Source organism: Aethalodelphis obliquidens, unplaced genomic scaffold (genome assembly GCF_003676395.1).
Source record: "Aethalodelphis obliquidens isolate GAN/ISIS:26980383/991018 unplaced genomic scaffold, ASM367639v1 scaffold70, whole genome shotgun sequence".
NCBI classification, from domain to species: domain Eukaryota; kingdom Metazoa; phylum Chordata; class Mammalia; order Artiodactyla; family Delphinidae; genus Aethalodelphis; species Aethalodelphis obliquidens.
In genome coordinates this window covers 2,342,002-2,357,888 of record NW_020838014.1, presented here as the reverse complement: position 1 = coordinate 2,357,888, position 15,887 = coordinate 2,342,002, and the positions used below count along the sequence as shown (strand labels likewise).

The window sequence follows — 15,887 nt, the reverse complement described above, 5'->3', positions numbered from 1 at the left end:
ATATGTATATGTATAGCTGATTCACTTTGTTATACAGCAAAAACTAACACACCATTGTAAAGCAATTATACTCCAATAAAGATGTTATAAGAAGAAAAAAAAAACGATTCTTCTAACAGTGCAGCTTTCTGAAAGGAGGGGAAAATAGCATCGTCTTGTGGTTATTCTTATTTGCATTCTGGTACTTTAGATGTTTGGTGGAACATGCTAGGAAGCAAAGTTTAATTAGCCTGTGTCAGAAGTTTCTGCATCTTTCAAAGGGCCAGATCCAGATGATCTTAAGTTAGGGCCCTGGACACTCCATTCTTGGGAAGTATTCCCTACCGACCCCTATTTATTTCTGGGGCGGAGATTTGTATGAAGAATGAAGTTGTCTCTAACACTCTATTGGCGTTCAGATGCAATGTCTTTAGTCACTCCAAAGATGCCAATTGTTGATCCCCTTTGTACCCCTATAAGAGAAGTCAAAAACAGCCACATGAATCAGAAAATTTACCCATTTTATTGATGCATGGCAATTGCTCTACATTTTACCATATTATGTAGAAAATACTGAAAATACAAGCTACTTTGTAAAACCAAAGACAAACATTGAATCCAAAGATAAACTATGTTTTTACACAATGGACCCTTTTCCCGTAGTTAGTATTAAATTTTAAATATCTATTTCTTTTTGTTAAAATGATTATTTTACATACTCCCTAAGTACATCTGCATTACAAACATAGCTCAGTAATTCTCAGAAACTGTTTCTAGAGGCTTGTCATAAAAGGAAGCGCACAACCAGAAAAGGGAGAAAGCAAAAAAAGTTTAAATCGCACACAATAACTAGCATATCAAATACATTTAATAAACTTGGAATTCCATTGCAATATCAAGGATTCAAAGCAGAAATACTAACGTTACATATAATGTACATAAAATGTACTGCTACATGTAGTGAGATTATTTTTCAAGCTGAATCAAAACCACGTATTATATAAAGTTTAGCAACGAACAACCATGTAGACATGCTGCACCATCCATCAGTTAAAAAAAAAAAAATTGAAACAGGAAGCAGGCTTGGGTCATTCCTGTCACTGAGAGGCAATTTCATTTCCTATCCTAAAACAAACCATCCTAACCAGTGGGTTTTTGCATAATAATGCTGAATAAAACACACACTACTGCGCTTGCCTGGCTAAGGGCAGTCAAGTTTAGCCCCTCTAGTGGAGGACGATGGATGGTCAGAACTGTTTAAATGAAGTTCTCATTCCTGGGGCTGGGATTTTAGCTGAGCACTGACCATAGTATCACTTCCTGGAAGCTACTAAAAACTCCAGAGTGATCAAGTGTCCAGATGAGCCTAGAGTGGCTGTACCTAACCCTTCCCATTTTCTCTCTCACCCTGAAGGGGAGAAGCTGGAAATACAAGTTCTGACAGGACTTAAAGCCTTAAGCTGGTCTGAGGTCAGGCCACTGTGACCTGGGCCAGCTGCTCACTTTATTCTTGGAGCTTCCCCCATCCTGTCAGGGCCAGCAATGTTAAGCCCCAGAGACAGAATCTAAAGCCACACTGAGCACATACACATTCAGCAGACACAGATAGATTTTTATCTTGGTAAATCTGAAATGCCAATTTGCAAAACTAATACTGAAGATCTCTAAAATTCTTAAAGCCACACACTGCTAGTAAGGTGATTATGGTAACAATATAAGCTCTTGGTATTGTCTTCTCCCCGTGAAGACTCCTATCTTAAGTGGTATCCACTTACTGGACTGAGGGTGGGGGGGTAGGGTGAGCAGGAGTGGAGTGTTTTTTTCCTGCATCTCATTTCTTACAAAAACAACAAATCTTATCCCTTGTAAAGATAAGGAACAAAAAATATTTCCATTAGAAACTAGATCTGCCTTTGAGCATGAAAATGAGAATGCGCTTGGCAAAAAGAGACACAAAGATTGCACACACTGACCAGAAAACTGTATAACACTAGTGACAGAAACTATACAAACTGCTTGGGTATCTTGATCAATATAATGCTGAAAACACAAAATAATGATAAAAAAAAAAAAAGTAGAAAACACCAACATGTTCCTGGTAGGCTATACTGACTATCTGCCCCATCTTGAAAGCCCTTCCTCCTTACAATGAAGAAATTCCAAATACCTTGACAGCTCCTCGGTGTTCAACCTGGTACAGAGCTTGCCGACCAGGCTCCATGAAATCTCCCATCTCCATCCTGCACCTCCTTGACACCATCTCTACAAAGAACCAGTCCTAGACTTATCCCTCAAATACATAATTTTCAGTTCAGATGGAACATGTCTACATCTTAGGGTTAACCTTCTTCCCCCAAATCTTTAATGGGCAGGAACTTTGCCATCCCCAGTACTCTCTACTTGACCCAGATCCGTGTAGGAGCTGAGAGTACAAGGACACTTTCACAGTTTGAAGGGCCCCAAGAATACACAAGTTGTTAAAAAGAAACCTCAAAAGCCCGATGGCTCAACAGGCTTTGGTTCCTTCTAAATATTCTTCACCGGCTAAGAAACCTTTCTTTGAGTTCCCTGTCACCAGCGGCTTCACAAAACTCCTCCTCATAGTATTGGGGATGTGGGAAGCAATACAACAGGCTCTTTGGTATAAACACATCTGTTACATGTTTTTTTCAACAAGCAAATATTTTACTAGGAATATCAACTATTTGCAGGAAGGACTGCCACATGGGAAAAGGAAAAAATAAATCTCATCTAAAAGTGATTGCACATACTTAAAAAAAAAAGAAAGAAAAAAAATGCATATTTAATATTGGCTTGACTCCTCTCACCTGCTTCCCGAATTCTCACAGAAGCAAGGTAGCAATGCACAGTGAGAGAGCCACATGGGGAAAATGCTTCTGTGAGAACTCGGCTGAGAATCCAAAATGGAAAGGGGTAGAGGTGGCAGTAAAAAAGAGAAGCTGCTGTTTTTATTTTTCAGTGTCGGCAGGGAAACTGAGAACAATGCATATACACAACACAGCTATTAATCCTGTTCTGATAAATCCCAGTGAACAGCTTAGGGTCCACGGGGGCTTGCTGGTCCGTCCTAAGGCAAGCTCACTGTAAACTCTATTAACCACTACATTATCATATAAGGCACTACAATAAGGGAAGGAGGAGAAAGGGAAGGAAGAGACACACACTGAACAACTCCTCACCAGACACACCTGTGCAAAACAATTCCAAGGGTCTCCTCTCCTTGCAGGCAATGCCCCTGCTCACTCAGCACTACAGTAATATGCTCTAATATAATTGCAATTAGTTCACATACATTCCAACAAGTATCAGTTCATTTTGGTTTAAATACAATGGAGACATCAATTCCATCTCCGGGGTAACACTGGAGGATCAGAAACACACTAAATACACAATTCAAGTGTAATCACTACACATCTGATTACAAATAACATTTTGGGTTAGCAGGAAAAATTGCTTGTTATAGTCTTCTAATCAATATGTACATATTTAATTATGCAAAATATTAAAACACCACCATTACAAAACTTCTAAAATATTTTTAAATTCAGTAATAAATTTTTAAAATATTTTTTGCAATTCCTACATGCACTTATTATATAAGTCTTAATAAGAGAGCATTCAATTTGCTGCTGGCATACAAAGAAAGCTACTTTAAAGTATAAAAGCTATACACAACGTTTCTTATCCGGTTTCAGATCCTTTAGCTTTCTCCCCAAATAAATCACATAGAATGAAGGGAGAGCTGAGGCAAAGAGAGAAAGAGGTGTATTATTGAAAATTCATACTAATATTCAGGCAAAGCTCATCGATGCCAACAACCTTTAGGCAAAGCTCATCAATGCCAGTATCGCATAATACAAAGAGATTTTGCATATAATAAAACAACTACCACCATACAATAATAACCACCTTAATGGCTTTTCCAATAATAAAATTTAAGCTAAATCAGAGAGAGAAGGACTTTTTAAAAATAATTTAAAAAGAATGCACAGGGTTCATTTAGAAAGAATACCTGGTGCTTTCACGGTAGGTATGGATTCTCTCACACTAAGTTACCAGCAAATGGTGAGCTGCCTTTTTAACACTACTTTAATAATAAACACAGGAGCAACTGAGAGAATCCCAACAGTAACAGAGAGTAGTATGTAACCAGTTTTGCAAAAATAACAATTTCCCACTAAATATAACATGACATGAAAACAAAATTGAAACACTGTAAGCTTAAACGTCCCATTAGCAAAGGTAAAATTTTGAGGAGAAATGCAAGATAGTAAAATACAGACTTGTGCAAGCTGCTCTTAAGATAAGCAATTAAGTCTTGGTTTTTAAACAAGCAGAAAGTAATGATTTTTCTTTTCTTGTTATCAGATTTCAAGTCCTTCTATCAGCATTTTTCCTCTGACCAGCAATTACAATAAAATAAAGTTAAATAAAGAGGAACTTCACTTGTTTTTAAAAGCATTTATAGAAATCAAGTCAGAGAGAGAAAATATTTTTCAAAGGTTAACTTCAGAATGATCTCTCTTCCTTGGTAACTGCAGATGATGGGCATCTGAACTCTTCCAAATACCAAAAATGCTGTCACAAAAATAAAGAATTAAAAAATAGGGCAGACTTTGGGAGACTACAACAATGCAGTCAACACTGAGACAGGTTCCCCAGAGAAAAGCCGCCTGCTTCAGTGGGCCCCTGCAGAGCAAGTTGCTGGCTAAGGAGTTTCAGGAGAGGGTGAGGGAGGAGCTCATCACAGCCCATTAAGAACTCTGACCCCTCCTCCCTCATACTCACCAACTACAAGTAAGAATACTGGCTGATCTTGGTAGGGCTCAGTGGGTATCCAGTGTAAATGGTTGAGCCTCGGGAAGACCCAATGTAAGACTGGGTGGCAAATTGGTGTTGGTACTGAGCAGGGGCCACGCTGGCAGAAGTGAGGAGACTGGGCCCAACACTGACAGGGACCTGGTGCACCAGAGTGCTAGGGTGGGTGGTATACGCTGCAGCATGCCTTGAGGAGCCCTGCGGGGAGAAGAGATGAGCAATGGAGCTGGTGGAGCCCAATGCAGCAGCAGAAGTGGGGGCAGCATACGTATACAGGTGAGGCTGGCTTGGCAGGTGAGCAGGGGCTGGGGCCAGGTGTGGGTGCCCAGTCGAATGTAGTGGGCTGCCATGCTGGAAGGCGTAAGGGGCTTGGGAGAGCGGGGCCACAAACGCCTGCTGCCTGCGGGGGGCAGGGTTGCTGCTTCTCTCTTGCGAGGTTGGAGCTGATGATGATTGCTGGTTCTGGAAGGAGGAAGAAGGAAGTGAGGAATCTTGAGGTCACCCTGGCTCAGGGCACCAAAGGCCAATTTGAGAGTTGAGGTTCTAACTCATACTGCTTCTGGGCTGCCATAGCACAGAATCTCCCAGACTGGCAATGCTGTCAGAAGTCAGCCATCCATCCCTCTGCCTCCTGGCAGAATAGATCGTAACCCAGCCCAGACAGCAGCAGTTTGCTCTCAAGTATGACAGAGGAAAGGGGGAAATCAAGAGTTCATAGGGTTACTCACTCCTGCAAGTAAATAACTGTCGACTCAACTCACCCTATTCTGGCATCAGTGACTGAATTTTTCCTAACCTTTCTTCCTTGCCATTGTTTTCTCTTGCTCTCCTCTAAGTTTTTCATATCCCTCTTGAACTGTGGAGCCCAAGACACATGCACTAACTCAAACTTACATTTGCACCTGCATGTGCTCTCTCTCTCTCACACACACACAACCACACAGTTACACCCTCATATTTACACTTTCTCACTACTAGTAGACATCATACAAGCACCAGAATTTCAGCTGAGGAAAAAGTGAACACAAATAGAATAGTGACCCTCCCCACCCCATCAGAGGATCAGATGGGGGAAAAAAGCCCCAAATCCCAGACTCAAGCACCATGTAAGACTAGAACCAGTTGATTAAGTATCCAGAAAGCTTTTTCACTGTCTCTTGCTTCAAGTAAACAGAGTAAGGCTCAGGTTATTTATGACCCAGGAGATAAAGAAAGAGAATCTAGTCTCAATGCATGTGGTGGTGCAGAACGAGGCAAGAACTAAAGCATCCTAGGCACTTTCTAAATTCCACACATTTCTCTCATCTTCCAGGATAGACTACGGAGGTCTGATGGAAAACCTGGAACGTACATTCTGAACACATTTACAGAGGGAATGAAGAGACACAACACATACAGATATGACACAGGCCATGGAACACCAAATTGTTTGACACAAAAGGGACTTCATTTGGCTTTATTCAGCAGTCCAGCCAGAAGCAGGGTTCTCCAGAGAGTAACAATAGCGGGGGCCCCAAACAGAAGGCAGCAGCCCCTAGTGCTTACCTGGCTAAGGTTGAGTGGCTGTGCTGCGCTGGTCCCCCCGCGCTGAGCTCGATAACCTGTGGGGGTGATACAGCATCCAGATGACTGCCCGCTCACTGAAGCCACTGGCTTGGTCTTACTGCTCAGGAGACCTAAGAAAGGGTCAGGCTTTAGTTATGAGCAGACGTGGACTCAGTATCACTGAGCTAAACCTCAGATGGCATCATATTAATCAGTCCATGTTTGTATGAGGTTTGCAAGAGTTAAGGTTTCATGTGTATCTTATTTCCTCAATTACATTTACACTAGAAGAACAAAAACTGTATTATCCATTTCTTTTCTGTCTTTCTACAAAGCTCCATAAAGATCTTCAAAAGGTTCACTTCAGTAAATATTATCTAATCTCCAGTAATGTGAAAGGTACTATTAGAAATATAAACACAAGTAAGACATGGTCCCTGCTCTCAAGGAGCCTAGAGTTTATGTAGGAAGGGATTAAACAAGTACAGAAATGACAATGTGAAGCTGAGTAAGATATTGGTAATATTTAGGAACATTTAGGTGTCAAAGGGTTTAAAGGAAGACAAGATTATATCTTGTTGGGCATTCACTGTCTTCAAATTCTAAGAAACTGCAGAAAGTGCAGCTGAATATAAGCACGATCAATTTTCAAAATTTTGCTTCCTTCTGTGGTCCCACTAGGAAAACTGGAGCATTTATTCAGTGACTTGTGGAGCAACCTATTTTCTTTGGACCCAATAGTGGACAGAGCTCCTAATAATGTTTCTCAGTAGCCTGGCATCAGGAAGTTTTGCCCTGTCTGCAATGGACAGTTGTCTACTTCTCAGGAGGAGAACCACACGTCACCCTCAAACTAGAACACTGTTTATGTCTTCGGCAGTATTATAATTCATGGTAAAACACTAATTCATAAAAGTACGAAGAGATGGCTATATCGATGCCAAAATTTCACAGTCCTCGCCTTTGGTGTATAGAGTTGCCACTGGAAAAGAGCTGCCTAGACAAGGACTACATTTTTCTGGGCCCCCTTGCCTCTAGGTGGGGCCATGTGATGAGTTTTCACTATTTCCGGGGCTAAAGAGGTTAAAAACTGTGTGTGCCTCCTCCATACTTTCCTTCTCCTTCTGATTGGATGCTGAGGATTCCAAGGCTCTGATCCTTAACTCGCTGCCAGGCCCACCAACCAGGAGCACTTGCACTGGGAACTCACGTGACTAAGAAATAAATTTCTATTATGTTAAGCCACGAAAACTGGGGCTTGTTACTGCAGTTAGCATTTCATTACCCAATAACTGAACCCGGGAACCTAAACCCAGCATCTCACAGAGCAAAACAGATGGAGGTAATTTGGTTGACAATACAACCCACAAAAGCATCACTGCTATGCCACTGGGCGAGAAAAGATCTAAAGTACATATTGTTTTCCAAAAAAACTTTTGCAATCACTTTTAATATTATCAGTTCCCATTCATTTCTGGATTGTCAAATCTGAATCACCTGTGGCAAAAAAACCTGCCTGTTAATTCTCCCTGCCATCTAACAAAAGTTGTATCTACCTTCTCCCATCAACAGTGAGTGTATTACTGAGTCTACAAACTCACTTTTATATTGATCCAAGCAAAATAAACACAGGAAGATAAACTGAGGGCCAAAAACAATTTCATATCACAAGGAACTGATTTCTGAACTAGGCAATTTTTAGGAAAATCTACACCACTGGTCTGTACCATTGGCAAAAGCAGATTATAGCAAAATACTAAAGATACACACATCGAAGGAGCATTCAACTCCAGCTGTGAACAAACTCACCTGAGGCCTGGGTTGCTACAGTGCAGTCACCAAGCTGAGTTTTCAGTGGAGGTACAATGATGGTGCGGGTGCCAGCGCCATCCCCCACGACTCTGCCGGGACCCTCCGGAAGGGGTCCACTATTGCCCCGGAGAGCACTCAGGGTATCAGTGGAATATGGGCTGCTCAAGGAAGAGTCAGAGTCTGGAGAATCATTGACAGTGACATAACTGATGACATTAGACCTTGCCTTCAGGCCAGAGCTGAGGAGAAGAAAATACATGAAAATTCAACCCCCTTTTAGCAATGTTTCTTTGCTGGTCTCTGGTCTTCCCATAATAAAAATGATGATAATCATGATGATAGTAATAATAACAACAGTAGCAGCAACAAATTTCTGAGTGCTTATTATGCATCAGGCACTATTCTTACACTCTACACATATCTCACAACACTTCCATGAAGTAGGTACTTTATCCCTGTTTTGCAGATAAGGCAACTGAGGCAGAGGGAGATGGAGATTAAGAAACTTGACCAAGGTCACACAAGTGATAAGTTGTGAAGACAGGATTCAGATCCAGGACAGAATGACTCCAAAGTACACACCTCTAGCAACTATTTTATGTTGCCTCTTAGCCATTCCCATTCGCAGTTATTTCAACAGCATTCTTCAAACACCACTTTATTTTCATATCACCCTGCTAGACTATAAATGGTTCTTTACTGTATCTAATCAAACTTCTCACTATAGGTGTTTTTAAAAAAAGTTTCTTCACAAAATGATCCCTACCTTACTAACTTTACCTTTTCCTTAATTTTTAATAGGCTTGCCTCCAGTCAAAGCAATCCTGCTGGTTATATAATTTTTGCCAGTACTAGGCCCCTTTTCTTCACTGGAAAGTTAACTTTTTTCTTCCCCAAATCAGTTCAATAACCACTTTCAAAACTTAGTTTCAAGTCTATTTACCATTTGTAAATAGCCATTTGTAAATACCATTTGTAAATAGCCCTTTTGAAGTATTTCATTCTAAATTTACTCTTTCAAGTTCATTTAAACTTCATTTACACGTGACTCTGTTAAGTCTCCTAAGTTACTTTCATGCGTGAATCCTTCCTCCTCAGGTAAAAGTAGAGTTATTGCTTCTTCTATATGCCTAACACCAAAAACACAATGAAGAAGAACACAGAACAATCAAGGCAACTGACTATGTTCACACCAAGAGAGGTGTGTATCATAGTTCTTAAATGTATCCTATCTCTCTTAGTTAACTGCCCAATTAAGGACTTGGATTAAGGTGCTGGGATAAGAGGAAATAATCTGGTACTTAAATTCTTAAACTGAATGACCATATAGCAGAGGGGGGAAAAGAAGGTAGCCCTACTTAAAGTTCTACCTCTTCCAAAGAGGTCTGTTCAGATTAAAAAATTACACGAATTTCATATAATCTCATATCTACCAACTTGTTCCAATTAATTGTTTTTTACATGCTTCTGTTACAGTATCTGTTTTCAGACTCTAAAGTTCCTTAAAGGCAGGGGATCATGTCGGTAGTACATAATGTGCATTCCAAGCCAGAACAGCCTGACAACGTAATCTATACCTTCCATCTAATGTATCTGAACGACTGATTTAACTGATGAACATGTATAATATTACAGAAAACTTGACAATGCTCAGTTATGGAAACTTGAGTGTTCTGGCTCACTCATCCACGGCCATGCTTCCTAAATACCCCTTTTTAGTCCTTCCTTTCATAGCCAAAATTGAGCCACTTGTGTGAAGCCAACAGACTAAGACCAAGGGCAGGAGCCCCAGAGCTAGGGAACCATTCACCTGTCTTACCTATTGGGCTTATATTTGTTGTCCTCTTCCTCATCAGTGTCACTGCGGATAGTGATGACACTCACAGGAGGACTGGGAGTATCTGGAATGATGATTGGCTGATGCTGATCTTGTACAGGGACTAGGGAATTATAAGAAGATGTGGTACGGAGGGGGCTGCTCCCAACCAGAGAATAGACTTGAGAAGGCAGAACATCCAGAGAGGACCTGTAGGAAAAGGTCACAAGAAAGATCATTCAGTGCTTGGTCCCCAAAACTAGATATCTTTTCCCCAGAACTCTTTCCAATTTACTCTTTGATTCCTTCTTACCAAATCAATAAGCCAATACACTTAACTATAAAAGTCCCAATAAAAAATAAACTAACCACTCTAGCCAGGGTTTCCAGGACAAGAACACCAAAATTAGAATATAGATTTTATTTTTGTATGCCCTTTACCCCGTGGTTAAATTTCACTCTGTGAAGTGGGCAGAAAACTAAAAACATCAGCCAAAAGAAGGCTGGATTCAAAGTGGCAGCAGAGAGAAAGGATCAGCATAACCAGAACACCTCTGCGTGCATGCCCGAAGGTTAGCTCTTTTCAATTTGGCAGCTTCTTGCTGCTTCATACCGAAAGTGTCTATACTCCAACACTCTAAATGCCAGGCGACATATCTTTCAAACTGGCAATTTTAACTATCAGCCCTAACAGAGACTTACTTAGAAGAGACTGGAGCAGACTGCTTATTCTTCTTTGAAGGGAGGGAACTGGATTGTTGTTGTCTGACAACATGGGCAACGCCAACATTAAGGGGCTGAGCAGTGGCCAATGTCACATGGTTAGTCAGCAAGGATGGCTGCTGCATAATAGTGCTGTACTGGTTGCCATGAGAGTGGGCATTCCTGTATCATCAGAAAGAGAAGTATGAATGCTGAAAACACTGGGAAGTCAGGACCAAATAGGTACTAAAAGCAATTAAAACAACCAAATAAAGCTGTGTTTTATTTTTATAGTTGGGCACCTGGATTATAAGGCTTTAGGGGTTTTCACTGTATGGTTTATTGCATAACACTTTCTTTAAATCTGAAGTAAATAATTTCTGAACTTAGAACCTACTGTTTTCCTGCATTCAAAGTTTTCTTGTAACTCCGTCTCCTAGCCTGATATGGATTCTTTTCTTCAAGGATTTCACACAGAGATAAATCTCTCCTTTCCTTTACCTTCTTCCTGTCTCACCAAATCCTCAAGTGGTCCTTCCCTAAGGGACCTGTCCTTGCAAATTCTCCCAGAGAGGAACACAGGGCACTTGCCTCCAGTCTGTGAGCTGCTGGCCACTGCCCATGGCCTCTGGAATCACTGCAGTGGGCTGGACTGAGTTGTGTAGAGCTACCCCAGGCAACTGTTGCCAAGTTGAAGGCAGGAGAATTTGTTGGGTTCCTCCAGGCCAAGCCTGCTGTAAGGAAACAAACACAAAAAGATCCAGACTTGACTCACTCTTGGCTTTTTCTTCTGTTTTTTAGATGAAAGAAAAATTAATAGCTTAAAAGAAGTTTCTTGTAGATTGTTAACTTGCAGAGATTTAAAAAAGGAAGGTCAGAGGGGCTCAAGGTTACAAGTCTTATGAACGGGGAAAAAGAACACGCTGCCTTCTCTTGGCCACCTCCATAACCTGACCACCAGGGTATTAAAGAAAAGAAGATCCCTGTGGTTAAGAGTTTCTATTATACTGCAGAGTAAAGGAATCTGAAAGTTCAGAAGTAAGCTCTAGTTAAATGCTGGAGTAACATTTTTGCAAAGAGTCTAAAAACATCCCAAGAAAGAGTTAAGACAACTCCCTTGAGATTAAAAATAGGAATTTAAAAATTTGAGTGCCAATCAGATAAAAGACATCAGGTCAATTCAACCCATAAAACAAAGAGGAGAATTGTTCCTTTTTAAAAGGGTAGTCCTTGGAAAATGGAGCCAGATGTGGATGACCAAAGGCCAAAATCCTTTGGCAAACAAGCTTAATGCCAGCAAGAGAAAGCTAACTTCATCATTTATAGCCATGTGATAGCATTTTTAAAAAATGCAATAAGAAAAATATTTAAGAAATAGATGCGGAGAGTACCATATTTTGTTTTTAGTAGTTTCCTAAAGATGCATCATTTGTAGAAACATAACTCGACATAAAAACTAATCACTAAAAGAAAATATATTGTTTGTAGTTCTTAACAAGCCATGCCACTTGCAATAAATAGCAACAAATATGTTTTCTGTACTTCTTACGGAAATTGTGGCATTTCCTAGAAAAATGGGAACAGATTTGAAAGTCTGCTTTTTAAACCTGAATTCCACAGTACAATCACCTACAATGCTTGGGTACATATGGTTCTGTTTCTGGAATTCCAAACTGCAAGGCCATCAACACACTGTTTTAAAAATATTTCTGCAAGTAACAGATCCACTTGTTACAAATACCGGTTCCAAACAAGAAGTCTTCAAATCAGAGAAACTGCAAACATGTCTGCTACCATAAGCAGAATTCAAAACAAAACAAAACAAAACAAAAAATAAGAGAAGTATGTTAAGTCACACCATGCGTCTTTCCATAAGCCAACACCTGCACAAGACAAAGCATGTAGTTTAATACAAAGCAAGAAATAACATTTCAACGTGAGGCAGAAATCTGGCGTTCCAAGCGACGAACTGTTTTGACAGAGGAAGAACAAAAATATGCAAAGCTTAGCAAATGGCTAGTGCAAACTTAAGAGAAGCAGCAAAGGAGAAGTGTCAACTAACATTCCCAACCTCAAAACTACAGGTGTGCAAGTTAAAACCAGTGGCTTGGATCAATCAAGTTGGAAATATATCTGACTCCCTCACACTCAGGGCTTATGCTTATGATGTAATTAATTTGGCAGTGACAAAGACTCTTAAATTGAAAACCAAAGAAATTCCAGCAACTAAAGTATGTATTCTGAAAGTGTTTTTCACTCACACGAGTCCTTGAGAAACAACAAAAGAAATTTAAAGCCACTCTGAAAGATGAACAAATATCAGGGGTCAACAGTATCAATTAGGTTTTCGAATGCTTATCTAATTTTAAATTTTAAATGATAAAATGCCAGATGTCAAATAAATAATTCTAACTCCCCCAAATAAACCAAACACATCCAAAAATCACTATTAAGGTTACAAATGCTGAAATATACCTCGAAGTCCTATTTGTTTGTTTTCCTATCTCTAAAACCCACACTACATTTGCTGCTATATTTAATAAATTTTCCCCATGACTTTTGATAACAAAGATATTCTTACATAAAGTTTTTCAGTATAAATAGGTCTTTTGTATAAAGACCTATTTGTAAAATAATTAATTTCTCCAAAACCCCTATAAACGAGTTCACCTTTGATTTCAACCAACAAATGAAATATGATCTAAAAAGGCTCTAAAGGGAAGATGTTTAAATGGAAGATATTAGCTGTCACTGATTGTAAGTGGCAAAGAGTTATCTTCATGTGTTCAGAGACGGAAAGTTAATGTCAACTAATAAGGAAATAAAGTAAGAGCATCTTAAACACTTCTACATACACAAAAGTTTTAGAAGCTTAAAACAGTCAATAAAGAAGGAAGCTAACTTGCCAAGGAGTTCCAATTTTGGCCATCCGGTACCTGTAGCAGAGCCAAACTAAAGGCCATTTCCTTCATTCTCAAGGTTCACAGGGTAAAAGATAGGGCAGAGAAACAGATAACAGTGTTGAAGCTCTTCTGAGGCTACACCAAGAGCTTTTATCACACTAGGCTGGCAAAGAAGAATCAAGGGGTCTGACCCCTTTCAGAGCCACACTGAACATCAGAGTCAAACAGTGCTTCAGCAAATGTTGGGGAGGAAAACAATGAGACATTAAAGATGTAGCAAGAACACAGCCACAAGATGGCACATGCTTCCATGCCCTCTGTAAAGACTAAGTTAAAAAAATTTTTTTGGAAAAATGAGAAAACCAGAAGAAAACAGAACAAAAACAAACAGGAAAAAGTAAAAAAAAAAAAAAGAAACCAAAGAAACTCCGTTAGTAACACAATCAAGTGAGGGGAATTACCAGTACAGCGGCAGTCTGTTCAACCAGCGCCGGCCGGCCGGCTGCGCAGCTCAGAGTAAAGGGCACCGCATACTGCGGTGTGATGGTGGCTACTTGAGGGTGGAGAGTTGCTACCATTAGTGGTGTACAGCTTCCCTGAAATGTAGATTAGGCAGGTGAGTGAAACAAACACGGAGGCAGGTTATCTGGATTCAGAAGGGTTTTCATTCCCCCCAAGTTATTACCAACAATAAGCAGTAGTTTCATATCACTTAAAATGCATGTACCAAACACAACTTTCCCCTTCAACTCCGCACAGCATTGGACCACTAGGTCAAATGTCAATGGCCTAAAGCAAAAAAGTATGGGAATCCTTCTTGGGCTGGATTCAGAGGATCAGTTCTAAAAAACTCAGTTAACAAAGGCACGTATTAAGAATTCTTCCTCTTCCTACTCACAAAATCAGGGTTTTGGATTTCAGATTTGCTATGTGTCACAGGCCACAAACATTTATACACAGAATTAAAAATATAGTATTTGTTGCTTATATGAATATTTCATGAGTTTCTTGACCATCTTAGCTGCGTTTTGCATGGCAGGGATAAAGTTTTAAACCTTTCTACAGCCTAGTTAAACACAAGGAATGAAGGAATGTAATACTCGAAGAGGCATCCTGATATAATCCAGCCTCTCATCTGTGATGAAATTCTCAAGGAGTGAGTAATGGGGACACTAAGAGAGCAAAAGGGGAACCTTTTACTTTTAGAATCAAAGTGTTGTTACATGTGTCCTATACCTTTAAGAGCATCAAGATAAAAAATTAACTTCATCCCACAAAATTAAGTTTACTCAGTAGACAATTTCTCAAAGTCTGGATATTTATGTCTCCAAGTCTAAGGAAGTCACTGGCAGAGTTGCAATAGTGTTAGGAATGAGTATGTCATTCCATTATAGATGTTTCATTTTAAGTCCACTGAATCGTGACCAAGAAAGATCTTACAGTCAAAGCAAATATCATTTTCTAGGACAAAATATCTGATTCTCAACAGTGCTTCAGAGAACTTCAGCACTATTGAGTATCCAAGCTGCTCTGTCTTTTACCTGTGTAAGAACTCCCGACTGTATCTGTAGTGGCTGAGCAGCTGGTGCCTGGGGTACAATTGGCACAGCATTATCCATCCTCACAGGGAATCCAGAATGCTTTGTTGTTGCTTGTAGTCCAGCTGTAAAAAGTAACATCACAGTTATATTGCTTTGCTAGGTCTGGGGATACTGCTTGTTTGGGGGTTTTTGGGTTTGTTTTTAGCTTTTTGGTTCGAAAAATCTACCACCCAGGTTTTAGTTCTAGACACTTAAGACAAAGGCGTTTCACCAAAGTCTGGGAAGTTAAGAAAAGGGAGACTTGATTCCCTTCAGGTTGGATTAATGGAAAGATGCCTGACAGAGGGAGGGCTGGCTTCAGGAAATTCAAAACTTTTTTTTTTTATCCAACAAAGCTTAAAACACAACACTCATCCCACTCCCATTAACAGCAGAGGCAAAAACAAACAAAAAACCTTCACTTAGTAAGTTATGTTCAGCTTTTAATCCTAGAGGGAAAAAAAACACTTAAGCATTTAAAAAGTGTAATCTATTAAAGGCAAAGACTTTATAACTTCTGGTTAATTAGATAAGAAACATTATGAAAAGCTCAATAATTTATTATCTTGGTTACCCTTTTATTTAGACTATTTTAAGGGGATGTTTTTACCCAACTGCTCAAAAATATATAACCTAGTTCACAATTTAGTCATATATTTTATCTTTAACCAGTATGTGAACTGAAGGAATTATGCCTAGGATAAAAATATT

General features: G+C 39.8%; 1 protein-coding gene across 6 annotated transcripts in view; it reads right to left on the bottom strand.

Annotated features, from left to right (window-relative positions):
• Positions 1 to 24: 24 nt before the first annotated feature.
• The window catches only part of HIPK1 (homeodomain interacting protein kinase 1), a 47,991-nt gene continuing 32,128 nt past the window's right edge, over positions 25 to 15,887 (bottom strand). For 4 of the 6 annotated variants that reach the window (XM_027091115.1, XM_027091119.1, XM_027091118.1 and 1 more), the window contains 8 exons: positions 15,138 to 15,259; positions 14,058 to 14,192; positions 11,285 to 11,427; positions 10,694 to 10,876; positions 9,995 to 10,201; positions 8,173 to 8,414; positions 6,364 to 6,494; positions 482 to 5,280 (listed from right to left, as the gene is read on the bottom strand). In XM_027091115.1, coding sequence (XP_026946916.1) covers positions 4,792 to 5,280; positions 6,364 to 6,494; positions 8,173 to 8,414; positions 9,995 to 10,201; positions 10,694 to 10,876; positions 11,285 to 11,427; positions 14,058 to 14,192; positions 15,138 to 15,259 — 1,652 coding nt within the window. In that variant the 3' untranslated portion in view covers positions 482 to 4,791. Of the gene's footprint in view, positions 453 to 481; positions 5,281 to 6,363; positions 6,495 to 8,172; positions 8,415 to 9,994; positions 10,202 to 10,693; positions 10,877 to 11,284; positions 11,428 to 14,057; positions 14,193 to 15,137; positions 15,260 to 15,887 lie in introns of those variants that run through there. The other 2 variants (XM_027091116.1, XM_027091117.1) reach the window with 2 other exon arrangements.